Source organism: Varroa destructor, unplaced genomic scaffold, assembly GCF_002443255.2.
Source record: "Varroa destructor unplaced genomic scaffold, Vdes_3.0 BEIS01000005.1, whole genome shotgun sequence".
NCBI classification, from domain to species: domain Eukaryota; kingdom Metazoa; phylum Arthropoda; class Arachnida; order Mesostigmata; family Varroidae; genus Varroa; species Varroa destructor.
This window is the reverse complement of record NW_019211458.1, coordinates 33,092,857-33,110,024: the sequence shown is the minus strand read 5'-3', so window position 1 is coordinate 33,110,024 and position 17,168 is coordinate 33,092,857. Positions and strand designations below refer to the sequence as shown.

General features: G+C 39.3%; 1 protein-coding gene across 6 annotated transcripts in view; it reads right to left on the bottom strand.

Moving 5' to 3' along the window:
• LOC111251587 (uncharacterized) overlaps nucleotides 1-17,168 on the bottom strand; it is a 46,421-nt gene that overhangs the window by 22,054 nt on the left and 7,199 nt on the right. For 3 of the 6 annotated variants that reach the window (XM_022808273.2, XM_086991676.1, XM_086991674.1), the window contains exon 2: nucleotides 8,915-9,091. In XM_022808273.2, coding sequence (XP_022664008.1) covers nucleotides 8,915-9,091 — 177 coding nt within the window. Of the gene's footprint in view, nucleotides 1-8,914; nucleotides 9,092-13,320; nucleotides 13,577-13,987; nucleotides 14,295-17,168 lie in introns of those variants that run through there. The other 3 variants (XM_022808274.2, XM_022808272.2, XM_086991675.1) reach the window with 3 other exon arrangements.

Here is a 17,168-nt window from a genome sequence, read left to right as displayed (position 1 = left end):
TATAAGTTCTTTGCTGTTTAAAATCTGTCGCTGTTATCTATCACATATATGTTACACTCTTTTTATAAACAATATAACATCAGGGAGTAAACGATATGTCTATGTACCTGTGTACATTAGCCATAACTAATGCTTTTACGCAAAACGACTGGTCAATAGCAAAAAGTGGACGATATGTTAATTTTTTTTTTTTTTTTCAAATCGTTATCGTTCGCTGGAGTACAAAGTGATTATCTCACGATGTATAGTAAGTTATATCACCAGTTCACTCTTCACGCGATTCTATTTCGCCGACGAATAACGTCGTAGTAACAGATCGATCTTTAATGACACGCGACTTTAGCTTAGGTTAGGTTAGGTTAGGTTAGGTTAGGTTAGGTTAGGTTAGGTTAGGTTAGGTCATTTGCAGAAAAACATGCACTCCGACTTTGACTCTTTTTATAGCCAATCATGCACATATTACCAATACAACCTCTCTCGTTCGGCCGCTTTATCAGATCGTAAAGCGAAGATTTATTTACGTGTTAATCAGAAAAAATGTACAAAGCCAACTGGGGAAAAATCAATGGAAAATGAACAGGTACCGCGTAAAGCCTCGAGCGCAATCCAAAGGCAGAATTCATATTGTTTGTTAGTTAACAATTCGAAGAACTGAAGGCTATTTAGGTGAAGAAGTATGAATGCAGAAAGAAATGCAGTGACAGCTTTTTTCGGTAATCATTTGGTCCTATTAAACGTTAAACCTAGGCTCCGTCGAAAGTATTGTCTACTACTACTCCAAAATACGCTTGGGCCACACATTAGTAAAGTGTATAAAATGAGATGCTTAGCAAAAGTATTCAAAGATGCAAGCAAAAACACAAAGTTCGCTTATTAGAATGTTAAGCTGAGCTTAGCCGAAGCCCCGGTAGGCGTTTTCCTGTCGATCGTGAGTTAAGACCTTATTCTTATTTAGCTAGTATTAAAAACGTAATCGTCGATATAAGTCGTCTCGCTTAAACCCTGAGTTTGAACGCCGGTATGTTGTTGTGACTAGTGAATAGTTGTTTTCCTATTTTTTGTTAGAGGTTAATTTAGTTGCTACGGCAGGAAGCTGTGATGAACCAAAGGCTCAGTTCGTGGTATTGTTCAATGAACATTTCAGAGGTAAACAATTTCTGGGCCTGGACGAACAATCGGACCGATGAGAAAGGCCGTTGTTTGTCCTTGATTAATAAGGTGGGGTTATTAAGGATCCAGCCAAATCTTCAAGTTGACTGCACGCCACAAGAACCTGCACATTTCCATTTCCCAGAGTCACGTTAAGCATCTGATACACATAAACTTTCAGGGCTAGTGCTCTTATTCTGTAGTGGTCGTAGCCCATCCAGGTTTGCTGCTGTCGACGTATGTAGCAATAAATATACGTGAATAAGATCATTATGCATTTCACTGAAACATAGAGATGCGTAATTTGGCGCATTTGGCATTCAATTGTATTAGGCAAAGGTTCGCCTAAAAAATAAGAAAAAAAAAAAACAAAATTTATCTAATGTAATTGCAGAGAACAAGCGTAGCCACTGGAAGATGTCAGACAAGCGTACTCCCAAAAGAATATGTTCACACGCCATTCCTCAAAGAGCTTCTTATGGTTTATTCATTTTCGAGGAAACTGCGATCTAAGAAACATGAATCATCACTTCATTAGGACATCGAGAGGCCTGAGACATGCGACTTTAGAATAGGCCAAGCAGCTCGTTATTCTGTTTCTTTCAACTCAACGAAAAAGCGACCAAATGTACAAAAAGTTTCCTACATATGCTACACAGCTTTAGCCTTATGAAGTACAGATTATTAAAACATCGTACAAGCCTCCTAGCTATTTAGTAAATTCCTCCTAGCTATTTAGCAACTAAAATCATTAATGACTGGACATAACTAATCGCTTAAGATCTATCAGGACACAGGCTGTTGTTGCCCTAGGTCTGTACGTTGATATTGCTACTGCTATATCGGTGCGGTCATATGCTGGATGAGTCAGCCGAAAAATTGACGTTTCAACCTATGGACAAAAACTGCGATAAGATGTCGAAACCTTTTTACTGTTCTTTTTCAGGGAAGATGTTTCTTGATTACCTATGATCATTAGTCTCAGTGTCACAACAGCATCGGCGTACGAGGACCGGTGTCTATATGTCTGTCTGCCTATTCTCCCACTCGGCTATCTACACATATGCTTATTTATTCAGCGGCTATTTGGCAGATAAGTGCCTCAGTCGCTTGCGTTCGCATACATCCGCGCCATTACGAACCGCTGGCGGCGGCGGCGGCGACGGCAGCAGGTGTTGTTCCCATTAGATTTGTATAATACAATAGTATCATATTTATGATGCGTCGCCTTGATGATGTAACAGCAATGAAAAGAAAAAACAAGCATTGCACAATGTGCTGCCAGGTAACTCCGTTACTATCATGTGCATATGTGTTTGTCGTGCTACGAAACTATATATATATCTCTATTAGTTTGTTTTCGTAGCTACTGTCTGATCCAGTGACGCATCGGAACCCGCGTAACAGGAGAGGACGGTCGGAGCGCTCAGAGTTCTGACCGTTGTTCACGTTGCATAAAGAACACAACGGTTCTGCAACAGTGCAGTGTGACGACAATTTACTGTCGCCGAGTATCGAATCATCGTCGTCTATGAAGACAACAGGATACACTTGACAGCGAACCACCGCCATTGTCGGGGTGTAACACTGTAAATACATTGAAGACACCTGTAATGGGCAATGATAAAGGCAGAAGCAAACGTGGCCACTTGTAAGCGAACGAAATGCTCGTTATTTAGCAGCGGGCTCGTCACGAGGCAAAGCTTCACCAAACCTGGCTGCAATCTATATAATCTATTTGCTAATCTAGGAGATAATTACCTGCAACAGGCAGTTACAACTACCAACAGCGACCACTACTGCACCCGCTGGGGCGCAGCCCTAACAGGGGCATCTCCATGGTGACCGTTGCTCGCACTTAGTGAATTGCCCGATCATTTTCTACTTATTTTGCGGATTCGTTGGAAACAATTAAACACACAGATAAGAACGGGGACTCTTTCTATGACTTATTGTCACTCTTGCGACGTCACCAGCAATAGTCATACTGGTGTTATTCGATGCTGTGCTGTTGGCTCAGGATGAAACAAAGCGATCCACAAAATGGCGAGATTAAGGTAAACTTCGTTAAACCGCAAGAGGCATATCTCAAAGTGCCTTGCAGATTTAATCCCAGGTTTAGGTCGTGAGTTTGAGCGCAGATTGTTAAGTGTTTTAGAAGGAGTCAGTCGGTTTGGAGAAGCAAATATATCGATTTTTTTCTTTCTTTCGATTCATATGCGCATATACAGCTGCTTACGCTTGTGTCTGTTTAAAGTATTAAGCTTTTTCTTTGTCGACCAGGAATGTATTTGCGTCTTGCTGGTTTGGTGCCTCCGAAGCGCTTTAAACCTTTGATGTCACGTATAGAAGTATCATAATAATCTGTGTGCGGTCACGTTTTTACGGATTTCTTATAAAGGGGCTTTTTTTTTCCCTAAAAAATATCTAATCTTAAATCATGAGGGCTATTTAGCTCCAACAATGGAGTTGCTGGTCGATCTCCCGTGGCTCTTTCGTAATAAGTTCTTTCGCATGCTAAAAATACAATGAACACACTTAGCATTATTGGGGCAAAATTAAATTCCAATGTCTAGTAAAAATAAAGCTTGATATCTCTTCTAGGTTTATACTGTAAGGTTGATATAGTAACAATTTCGACCAAAGGGGTTATATATATATAAACATATATATGCATGGAACAGACGAAATAACACATCAGTCTTGAGCTTTTGACCCGCACATTTATGTGTTTTTTTTTTTGTATCGCGAATCCCAAAATACTGAATAATATTACCAGTCAAAAAGATATGCTGTTTATCCGTAAATCGGAGCATTTCGGTGTGATAGCTACTATTTGCAAACGTTTAGTTAGTTAATCTGTCTGTAATACAGGGCTTATATTATAGTAGCCGTCCGTCCATACACAGTACACACATACTTAATAGCGTTATATTTGATTCGTATGTAGCACTAAAATATATCATATGGTAGTGTCTTCCATGTGGTAATAGTATTCCATTATATTTCATCCCAGAAGTTACGTTTCATGAACTAGTGGACAATAATGACACGAGTACGTGTCGTGCGTGCCCGTGAATATGAAAGGTATATTTTTTTTTTTTATGGTAGATTGCTATTTAATAATGTTAGCTTCACTCGTGGCCTGGACATTCTAAAAATGGGCACCATCGCATCAAAAAGCATTAGAATCGAAAACCGATCCGGCTTGTAGCTGATTTTCGGCAGCAATTTAGGTATTGAAAAGGTCTTCTCTGATAGAGGCTGACACGGTCGTGCCACTGAAGTCACCTCAACGCTGATATCACTTTCTACTTCATCGAAATAGCTAAACTTTGTGGTAAAGTAACAGCTAAAACATCGCTATGGATATCCAAAAATGACTAGTCCAATATTTCTCCTCTGTCTGCCTCAACCAGCCATCACGCACTTGTAAGGCTACGTATGAAACAGGCAAAAATCTTTACTTTGTGCCTCGCAAAAAAGAAAGCGGATATTACAGTTGATAGCGACTAATAATAGCAACAAAGTTCTTCTTAGATAATATTTAGACGATCATCATACATAGCCAAACGGAAAGCAACGTTACCAAGCAGACTACTTTGAAGGAATCTTCATACATGCGTTTCTTAAATACCTTCAGCTTTTGACTATACACCGTATTTTTTAACGTTGTGACACTTCTCACGGACTGTCAACTACTACTAACTGAGTCCTACGAGTATTAAGTTACTTAACAATATTATATCTTCAGGATTATGCGGTTGGCAGGGGAAGCTTCTACTCGGGCAAGGACAGGGAACAAATGAGATGAGATAATTTGGTCTCGGATCCTAAATGCGTATCCTACCAGATAGATTCAAATTTGTTAATTTATTTACATTTACTTTTGCTTATATGCCTCATGTTAGCCATCAAAGAAGTCCGGTAGATCATTACAGCTACAGAATATCAGGTACTTCAAGGGCTCTGAGCATATTAGGCCGTAATAAGCAAAACCGGTCGGTCTTGATATGCAATGATCTATAAGCTGTACCACGCCGACAGATGAAATTTGGCTGAAAGATAAACGGTCGAGCTTTTTAACATATGAGGCGGAAACCGGTTCATTTCAAAGGAAAGAGGCTCAGAGAGAAGAGCAAACCAGCGTTCAGTGATTAAGTTTCGCAAAAAAAGCAGCGGTGCCAAAATTAATTGGTGACGAATGGTGAAGACATTAGGAAAAAAGGTCTCAAGAGAAAGCACAATACACAATGAATAATGCGTACGTTCGAAGAACGCAGATTGGAGGGGACGACCATGTGCTTGAGCCGCAGGAGAAGGGCACATCGCCATAACCGAGGAGGCTTTTCACGAAGCCAAAGTTCGAACCGTAAGGACTCTGTCAATCAAAATTAGCCTTTTACACGTAAAGTATTATATAATTATAATGCAAATACTGAGAATACGGAATCTACATAAAAAATAAGTCCTTAAGCGGTGAATTAATGCCAAATTAGCTGAAAATGCAATCATGTGCAACCTGTCGGACTTCATTCAGTAAAATACGCTTCTACAATATACGTTTGCCACACAAGAGGCATGGCTGAATCTCTACCAACAACCGGAGAGGGACTAGGGAATGGCATCATGCTAGAGAGTTATCGGGTTAGATGACTGGGCCCAGTAGATTCGGGCGTAAGGAGATAGCACTATTCGCCAAAAATTAAATCAGTTTGCTATCTCAAGAGGCTCATGGACCGGTAATCAAAAGCACGCAGTCTAGTCAATTAATGATAACGCCAACTCTAATCACCATGCCTCAATTATTTCGTGGATTGAGCAGAGGAGCCTCTAATATTGGCTTCAATCCGCTTCTTCTCCCGATAAATCCGTATGATTACGAGGTTTTCCAGTACCAGTGGTGAATACCAGGTACACCCCACTATCGATTCGCTTCGAAATGTTACAATGAGAGAAACTACGTGTCAGACTGCGATTGCCAGAGCGATTCAAGAAGTGTGTAGAGGTGAAGGTAACGCCTCTAACGTATATTAAAAATCATAATTCTATCCTAACTAATTTAAAAGTTATCCAACTTCAAAGTTCGCCGAATTAACTTTTAACAGCCAATAAACTTTTGATCGTACGAGGCCCGACATATTCCTGCCACAGACACGTCGAATGAAACAAAAATACAATTTTACTGTATATTGCATAAATGGCGCCATTTAATTGTGACTCATAAATCGTTATTAATTATCCTCGTTGTTATACAATATGGCTTACATCTTCCATGAATCGCTCCTTTGTGAACGTTGCTTACGCCAATTAAAAATCGTTCTTTGTTATTTATGTTTCGTTCGCTTGAATATAGAGCTAAAGACATATAGCTGTGCGTTGTTCCACCGTTCGTCTTAACACTTATGCTAGCGATTTCTGCGCTCTTCTTATGGTCTTTTGAAACTGCCCCCATATCACCCGACAACAAGGGAACAACCACAGCGGAAAGGAGGTATAGGGAGAGCGGGCAGATTACAAACAAATCGACTTTTTAACAACTGCCGTTAAGCAGTACAGTTAAATGCGGACGACAAACGTGACAGATGGGGCCGATTTATCTCGGACGGATTTACTAGCACGCAGAAGATTCATTAACAAATAGGAAACACAACAGTGATATATTTGCATTTTTTGCCAGTGTCCTTCTCCGAAGGGGGCAGTATGTAACGCCTGTCGATGAGGTCTGCCGGATAGCGAATGCGGCCAGCACATGCTATGACACAGTCGATTGCCCTGCTAGTCTTCTTGATTAGTTGATTTAACCTAGCTGGTTAAAACAATGCCCCATAACGATTTAGGGTAAATTTATGGCCAGCTGAAATGTCATTCAAGTCTCATTGATATATAGGTTTCTCTAAAAACACTACGTGTCGAGATTGTGTAGAATAAACAGTACTTTTGAACGGCAAAATCAATTCACGGACATAGCATCTGTCTAGCACAGATGCTATATCTATCTGTATCGTCGTACATCTTTCTACCTATTTTCCGCATACGCAACTCTAGCCTATATTAATAAGATAATATAACTATACGCTGTGTCTAAGGAAGACATTTTGCCTAATCATTGAGGACTGACAAAAGATATGGAAGAAGCTTTTCGACTTGGCCAGCTGACCATAGATAAAGAGTACCTATGAGATAACAGTATAGTACCAAAATAAAAAGCCTACGTAGCAATTACTATTTCGTTTACTAATGGTAAAAAAGGTCGAAATAAGCGGCAATGTACATGAAGAGAGCATTCGTATTAGGTGGATTGTTTGTATGTATAGAAGAAGGGGTAAAACAGTTTAGAATTTTTCCGACATCGGGCAATGCTACGTTCGACGAAACATAGTGCGTACGACAAACGATGCTGTTACTGAAGTTATAAGATTATGGGAAATTTCACCACTTTCAGGCCCAATTATTATGCCACATTGCATAGCAAAGACTAGCACACATATTAGAAGAAGACAATATCTATTTGAGATGATGGATACAATATATTTATATGTAATGTTTCCTTATGTACGCGTAATTTACATTTTCATGTGGGACATACGGTCTAGCTTCTCTAATATGGGGTCACGTAGTAACGTTGGTGTGGTTGTCAACAATAAACAACTTATTTTTCTGATTCTTATTCAGGCACGCAAGGAAATAACGTACAAAAAAAACAAAGCTATCAAAATCTCAGAGCCGGTACGTATACACAGCAATCTCGTCATGTCAAAACCCTAACAGAGATATAGATAAGTCTAATCACGCATATTCCCTATCGCGTTATAGTGGTCGCATTGAAGCTCGATGACGCATCTATTTACTTATTATCGTCAAGTCATTGCAGCTTATCAGAGGAACGAATGCTGAAAATCCTCTGTGATTTGGGATAAAAAAAGAAAAGAAAAGACAACCAGTCTACGTGTGAAGCTGGCAATAAACGATGGATTCGTCCGCTTTGAAGGCAGCGACAGCGTAGACATCAACGTGAAATGCGGCTAATAAAAAGTCATTCTGCATCGGCGTAAAAAGAAAAAGTAAGAGCAGGTCATGCTGTTGCTGCTCGTAGATCTGCCAGCACGTGGGGACCCGTACAAACAGCAGGCTCGATAGTTTGCCAATGGACATATTTGGTAAAGGCCTACCGTTTGATAATTGCGCTTTGACCACTGCTTTGGTATTGCACTTCATTGCTGTGGAAAAAAAATGCAACTCTGTTTTCAAGATCATAGACATAACATGGAGTCGATTAGTGAAAAAAGGCCCGTTGTAAGGAGACGAATGCATTAGACCATCCATAGTGAACAGGTTCAGTAGAGCATAACTTGGAACTCCAGGAAGGTACCCATAGAATGTTTCAAAAACGCGAAATTATACCTGCTGAAGCCTAGAATGGCTTATTTGGTGTGTTTATATATTGATTGTCAGCTTTTCATCGTACAATAGGTGGTATAACAAACGTATTTCGTTAATCCGTAGTCACAGCTGATATTCGCTATTCTAGACGTTTTTATTTATCGCTCTAAAATGATGAACATATTTAAATTCTATCTCTTCGCTATAGAGATCTTTAGACTTGAGTTAGCATAACCCTTATTTGGCACAGTTGGCCTCTTGTCAAACAACTTATTTGAAATACGAATTTATTGTGTGTAGCCATGTGTTCTACATATACCTTTGATATATAGCTAAACTAGGGGTAAAATCTTCTCTTGTATAATATATGAGAAAAACTTACATGTGTGAATTGTTCTTTGGCAACGCTCTCCTGGGCATCGAGAATGGTCCTATATCCTCCTGTGGGTGACTTCTTAGCCTTTACATTCTGTGCTTCAAGTTTAGCAGCTGAAACTGGGTCATAACCGATTGTGAACACTGTTATTATCGCTGTGACGCACACCAATCTCGAGCCCATCTGAAATATAAACATTTGAAATAAAAAGTAAAAAAATTACCATAAGTGCACATATATATATATATATATATAGATCCACTATGAGAATTGCTCACTTTCATACAGGCAGTATTCGTTCGGTATATAAAAGCACCGAGCCGATGACTCGTACAAAAATGAGAAATAGCCTTTGTCACAGACTGAAACTTATGAATGAGAATCTTTCATCTGTTAATCAAAGAAATCATTCTTTCTTCGACGTAATTTGCTGTAACTTCAAGTATCTTCTTAGACGACGGAGACAATATACGGGACTAAAAAAAAAGTTCCTCTTTGTAGATGAAATGTGCCTTAGAATGCCAAGCCATTCCGGCTTATGGTTGGCTCTTTCAAATGATCTAACATACATAATATACGACAAGTATCGATCCGTTGCCTTTTTTTTTTGCACAATGGCAGTAAGTTTTAGCCAGCATCCGTGACTCACTTATTATAGTTAACTTCAGCAAAATGTTGTCCGAATTCTTGAAAAATGTTGCACGTAAGTTGTCTTAACTATTCTGGCCATATTCCACATGACAAGACTTGTGGCATCTTCTTTCATCTCGGCAGCTATTCAGAGGTGTACGTGAAAAGTACGTGAAAGCTCAGTTGAATTTCGCAACGAACTATAGTTAGTTGTCCCCTTTGTTGTTTCCTTTGATTGTAACAATTAGCTGAATCACAAAACTATATTTTCGATAAAAAAAAAACAAACAAACAAACACGTATAACCAGAACGAGTCTTGAGATGCGAACGTCTGCTTCCTTCTGCTTTCTTCTAGTTCTAGACTGGCCACGGAAGATGCTCGTAGACAAAGCCTGATGCAATGCTTGGTATGAAACTTTTATTTAGGTAATCTTCTACAAAATGACACGGGTCCAAACTCTCTGTATTGTTTGCTTGTAGTTCTCAATGACAACGGTCTGTCTATAGGGACTATGTAGCTTACGTGTTTTACAACTCATGTAGAATAAGTGACAGCTAAAAGCTGTGGGAGGCCTGATCAACGTTCCGTGTAACTGAAACATTCTCTTTCGCAGGCTCATTTGATATTTACACTTTGCATTTAGTAGCCTCGAAGACCTACGGTTTAGGGCACAATTATTGTCCTATGCTTAAAAATAACAATAAACAGTGTTTCAAGCGGACAAATTCATCTAATGTTTACAGGTCGAACGTTGTGGATGACTGAATACGCTAGTGTTAACAGAAAGAGCATTGCTTATCGGTCAAATCAGCAACCTAAGACCAAACCAGAGTTATAACCCAGTTTGCTGACAGCTCTTATTGAATTAATTGTACTATTATATTAACTGTTCCAGTTACCAACGATCATTATACCTCTATAACAATGACCGTTCGAGAAAAAGACCTTCAAAAAATTCTCATGAATTTTTTTAACAGTAGAATGTAGCACTCTTAATGTGCACACACAAAACTGTCTTGAATAATGTAATACGAAAATAATATTAGCCATATTTTTTACTACGGAAAAACACATTGTGGTAGTAGACCAGCGAATGGCTCCGTTTCCGACTGAGGGTCGGGGCAGACACAAGCAATGATTTCTTGATTGATTATCTTTCGAGGCAGTATGTTTCGAATGAGTAGCCGGCATGGATGTAGCAGCGAATCTTCTTCGGGTGAAGTGATCATTACCAAGGTTGTTGAACATTGTTTCCAAGGTACCATTGTTGAAACTTATCAGACGAAACCCTGACTGTCCCGAAGTGGTTTCTCTGAATTTCTTTGTTCATACATTCGAATACAGGCAGTCTCTAACTATAAAACATTCATATAGCTATGTATATTTCCTTTACTACATTAAACGTATCGGTACCCTTTCAAATCTATAATAATGACGAGAACTATTCCATTTCACTATTCCAGCGCTTAAGAAATATTACATACAAAAACAAAGCTGATTAAATGATAATTCTGAGCCTACGCATTTCTGCGGTCGAACATCCCATCAAATAAACAAAATTACACACTACAATTATCGATACAACGCTTCTTCTCAGTATAAGTTTTATATAAGAGATGTGTAATTAAGTTATTATCAATTTATATCACGTGCCACCAGGCATACTTAATGAGTGCTGTTATTTTATGCCCATGTATAGTTTCGTTTAACTATCACCCTATTTGAACGGTCCGACCACATGTGGACATTACTTGGCATCTTTCTTCTGTCGTCCTTATCTACGAGATAATGAATCTCAGATAATTACTTTTGAGAACCGCCCGGAAGACAAAAGCCAAAAAGATCTAGCAGTGACAGATATATGATTCGCCACAGACAGATCAAGTTAGTTACTCATTTCTCTATTTATTTCGATTGTATCTATATCGATTCTGAAGAACCATCGCTTCTCCATATTTCTGAGAGTTTTCCCTTTAGGAACCTAGCATGGCCCATTTACAAGGGAAACACTCATTGAAAGGTTACGTCATCCGTAAAGACCGGACGAGCCTACTATTTGGAGCAGAGCGCAAAATTTGTTCCAGGTGCGATCTAGGACCAAGCTGTCGATATGCAAACAGGTGAGGCGGATGATCTGATAAAGCTTTGGCGCAAGTGAGCAGAATCAAAATTGGACAACTGATAACGGCCCCAGAATAGTAAGTGACCCCTTCGCTTGTTGGATACACTTTTACTTGATATTGGATATTTTATTCGTATATCAAATGGATATCCATAAGACCTGCCCATCGTTACACACAACTCGATGCCTTTAAGTGGCGACCAATAGGAATTTCGTAAACGTAAGGCAGATGCCCGCTACCGGATACCGGATTGCCTTAGATTTACAGGGTGAACTACCGTCCACTGATTAACTCCATAAACCCGCCACTATATGTATCATAATCACGCATGATGGCTTGGAGATAATCTGATACCTTAGATATAGTCAATACGATAGCTCGTAAACTTTATAAAAAATACGTAAGTGTTGTTTTCCTTGACGGCAGTCCATCGTTGTATTGATTCGATGACATCAGGACCATTGATCCAATTGAAACCATTTCTACATGTGCTTGTAGCGTAGACGATGATATTGACACTACAGCTACCATTACATTATATGTTATCAACAGTAATGCAACTTATATTGTGACTCTAAAATATGGCTTCGGTGTCAATAACGTTTTACAGCCATGATATCTCAGCTTCAGTTTTTACAGATTTTTTTGAGTTCTTCATTTCGGTTCACAGCGCAAGAATGTTTGACTAGCATATGTATCATTAGGCGTCTTACTTTCAATATAATGTATTCGAAGCGGGTCTCCGCCATGTCACGCGCACTACTACCCATTGTAGGAGTGTTGAAATCTAGAGCTTCAATTTCTGATAAAAGAAAAAAAAGATTCTGTAAAAAAAACAGTCTGTACCGCGTAAATCTTCTGGTATCAAAGAGATTCCGTATCGTTCTCTACGGTGAGAACGTTCTACAGGTGGAAATAGTAGGAAGCCTTAGCAGAAAGGATCCGCTATACACGTACAAGGGCTCATTGACACTGCGGAACCACTCGAGAAACTCAGGGTTGCCAAATTTCATATACGACCCAGTCATCCACCCCGATGGATGCTATCTTTACATGAATCGGGCCTCAAGAGATCAGTCTGACCGGGCTTGTTGTAATGCCAGAATAAGCCAAGACGCATGACTAAAGTTCAAACCAATCGAAAACAGAATCGTTCTCTACGTCTACAATGTGATTTTGCTTGTTAGAACCATATCCTTTTGAATCCTATACGTAAGCACTATTCTAGCCTATTGATTCATGATAGCGTACATATACTTGTTTGCTTTAACTTAAACCGTCATTAGCTAAAAGCTCTACGTCACTGGCTAAAAATTATGTTCTAAAAAGCGCTTAAACGCATCCATTAATACCCGCTTTTTTCGTCCTTAAGAAGTTTCTAGAGAATTATTATTATTGATGATTCTATATATCTCTAGCAACATGTCTAATAACACTTAGCTAAGGCTCAGAGTTAAGTCGTTATACTTGCTTGTTATGATCATGTCAATTATTTTGGAATATCTGTCGAAAAATTAAGTTACTTATCTGTTAGGTTAGAGATCAAGAGACATTTCGTTCAAAGTTCTCTTCCAACATGACCTAGTTACTTAATGAATCGTAGTGAGTTGCTCATTATTATCAAAAACTCAACCGGATTCTTGTTCTTATTATTTACCTTGATTGATCCTCGCCCGGGTCGGAAAAAGCTCCCGTAACGTGCGGAGCATGGAGATACGATTGCTGAGAGGCAAGCTAGTCTGTAGTAAGACAATAGATACTTATCTAAATTTTGGAAAAATCGGCTCCGCGAGGAGAAATTTGAGCTAGAGCTTGCTGATAGCGGTAACAATAAGCTAATTGAAAATCACAATATCTAGCTTGAATACACCACACGGTCTCTAAATGTAATACGTTTAATTATTGCAGTTGTTTTTCAACGTACTGCTGGCCAGTAATCTAGCACTGAGTATAGGCCAGGACATTTGACAAACCCGATTGTCACAATGCGGCTGGCCAAGTATTGTACCGGACAAAAACCCAGGATTAAGATGTCCTTTTCGATACCAGGCTAACCCTGTAGAATTCAGATATTATCCTCTTTCGGCCGAGGTAAGGCCTGTTACATATATGGAGCGCAACTAGATACGGTCAACCTGCTAAAGTATTGCCGATGGTGTCAGTTCAACGGAGTACGTTTCGAAAACATATCGAAGACTAATAATTCATTAATCCCAAGCTGCTAGAAATGATATCTGTCATCAGTGATGTCACACTTTTTGACTCACGCATTTACAAAGTAGGATATAGTATTCATCAATAAACTTATCCGTATGGCGTTGTACCTTGAAGAATTATTGAACGACGTAAATTTCGAAGCACTGGTTAAGTTGGCCGGAAGCTAAATGCACAAGCGCACTGCACTTCACTGTGTTAGAACTTGCGAAAACCTGATGATAAATCGAGATTAGAAACACCTGTCCTGAGCGTCTCAGGAATCGTGTCCGTCTGATCAGTTTCAAATCCACGTTTGTTCCCTGGCACTCGCGCGCGGTTGGAGTCATCAGAAGCAGCCCGGGTCCCCCTCGCCATTCAAAGGCAAGGGTAGCATAACTGCCGCCGTTGTGTCTGAACCCGATAGTACAGATCTCCGTAACAAAGAGTTCCCCAGTTACTGTTGGAAATGTAAATGGTTCTTTCATACAACTCAGTGCAACACGGATTTTTGTGTACAAGTCCTATCTGACGTCCCTCAAGCTCACTTGCGCTTCCCCTTCGGTGGTCTACACAATCCAAATTATAGCTAGGATTAAAGCTATAAAAAACAGGCACACACAGTGTTATTAGTCATAATTAGCTGATATACCGCAAGTCTATCAGGAGCTGTTAAAATCTCGCAGTCGGAGAGAAAGGAACGATTAGGAATGCCATAACCGATTGCAATGAACGACAACAAAAACAGACCGAAAATAGTAATCCTTTTTTTTTTTACCGTGACAATAAAGTCCTGCTACAAATCGTCGTTTAGCGTCGTAGTAAATACATACCATATGCAATACCGTTTATTAATGAGCCTTTGAGGCAGGTATCAGGCAAGCATACTTCGGAATAGAGTTGATTGCCGTGATTAACGGCACTTGGCAGGCGAAGCCTGCTAGCGAGGTCTGCTATTTTAAAGCAATATATATATTGCAATGTGAAAAGCGAAAAAAAAAAAAAAAAAAAAAAAAAAAAAAAAAAAGTTTAAAAGAAGTGTCTGGCCTGCGCATGAATAAAACGACTGACAATATATATATATATATATATATATATAATCGTGTTTGTAGAGCCGCAAATCATTAGTATCTGACATTGCCAATCCCGAATGAATCACGAGTGGATCTGTTTCAAATGTGAAGTTTATGACTGATGCCTACCACAATATATAATTTGCTTTTTCCGTCTGCTGAAGGTTAGAGCAGTTCAGTTATATTGTATTAGAGAAATGTGCAAAAAGCAGTGTGAAAAGTATGTTTACAATACAAATTACCCAAACGGTGTCTATCAAGGTAGTTTCTGTACGAATACCTATTTACGCACCCATAAATATGAATTTTAAAGAAAAGTAGATAGCTTCTAGGTAAAATAGGGATAGGAAAAAGGATGTATATATCATTTTCGCTAAATGTATAATCTATAGCACGAAATCGTTACCGAGCCCTCTTCGACCTTACGTTTTTTACCCTTTCAATAGGTACCTTCATCCATAATGCGAGTACACTTTTGAAGTACGTCGACTAACGTTGATCGAAATGAAGGAGCACAACTTCGAGTGCGGCATGAAGCTATCGCTGATAGAATGGACTAAATAACGCTGAGCTGAATAAAGTATCGGTCGCTGATTTTCATGAAGTCGAAATTGCGTCACTATAATTAATTTATCTGAGCATTGCATCACTTCCGGGCAGTTGTGACAATCCTTTTTAGTAATCTCTTAATTTATGCTAAACCTAAATTTTTCATTATTATGATCACTAAACGGCACTAATATGGCAAATTGCGCGATACACCTGAAATGGAATCAAAAATAGACCGATCTAGCAGGAGACAGGCAACCTTGCCTATTGGAAAAATTGAGGCGGGACCCTATTTAATCCAGCGAGTAAATTTCAACACATTCTATTCATTAGAAGCTAAACTACACAATACAGCTGTATTTAATAGTAAGTAACGGGAATTCTAGACATGAGTCAAATTTTTACCAATAATTTTATTCTGTTTCAAAGAACTATGTTCAATATGGGTTCTTAATTATTCTTGCGTGTTGTAAAAGGATGACGATTAAAGATCAATATAGTAGTCTGCATATGAGGTTTAGTTCAATTCGAGGTTATATAATAAGCTCGAAATGGTCTTTTCAATTCATCACATCTATGGCAGATTTTCGAAAAAATCCCACATCGATCAAGGATATGAGATAGTAAAGATTAAAAATTATTTGAAGTTATTTTACGTTACAAGTCCTTTCTATCGTTACGTAGTATATATATATGGATAATATTAGCGTGTAAGAAAGATATACTGGCGATGTAAAGATCTCGATGAACTCTTATCATCAGTAGAGGGATTTTTAGGTAGGGGATATTCTTCGTGATCTCCTTCAGGGGGGAAGGATCGCGTGGGGGCTTTATGAGCCTCTAGCAATCCATCTAATTTCAGCATAACGTGTCACTAATGAACAATCGACTTAATATTAAAGCCTGTTTTTTGTCGATTCCGACGTGTGTGTGTGGCTCATGTCGGGCTAGAACCTGCCGCTTGTGGCTCAACGTAACCTAATGATCACGGCTGATCAACATCCTAAATCGTAGGTGTTTGCCTAAAGTTCTAGTTTTTGCAGAAGAGATGTGTCGTTTTCGGATCCAGCCTCATCACAAAGACAGGAAATAACAGTACCCAAATCGAATGGTTGGTTTCATGTACAGCATTGGTTTGCTTTCCTGATCGTAATCGATGCAATCCATCATCGGTTCTATCACACGGCTGATTATGAAATTCGAAGACCATCATTATGAACTATCGGGTTTTGAGGAAAGGTGCTACTTACGCCGTCTGTCTGCATTTGTGGAGCAGCCCCTGACGACAACCACCCAAATGATCGGCGTACACGTGTGATGCACGATGAACATTCGGACATTAAGCTGTAACCGACGGCTCGGAATTTGAACTTAGCTATGAGGTTCGCTAACTGTGGACGCCATCAACTTAATGATCGTCTCGTCTGGCATCGGTCAATCGAAGTTAGGATGAGCACTGGAAACTGTGCAACGCACCCGTTGCTTCCTCTTCGATAGAGTGTTCTATAATTGTTACAAAGCCGTGGTTCAACGCTTAATAATAGAATATCTCCTAATGGAATTAGATAGAGTTAAAAAAAATATCAAATAAAAAGGCAGCCGCACTAAGCGCATGTGGCACGCAGTGCTTGGCGATTTGCTATAGCCGGAAACGCTCCATAGGTCACGCTGGCGAAAAAAAAAAAAGATT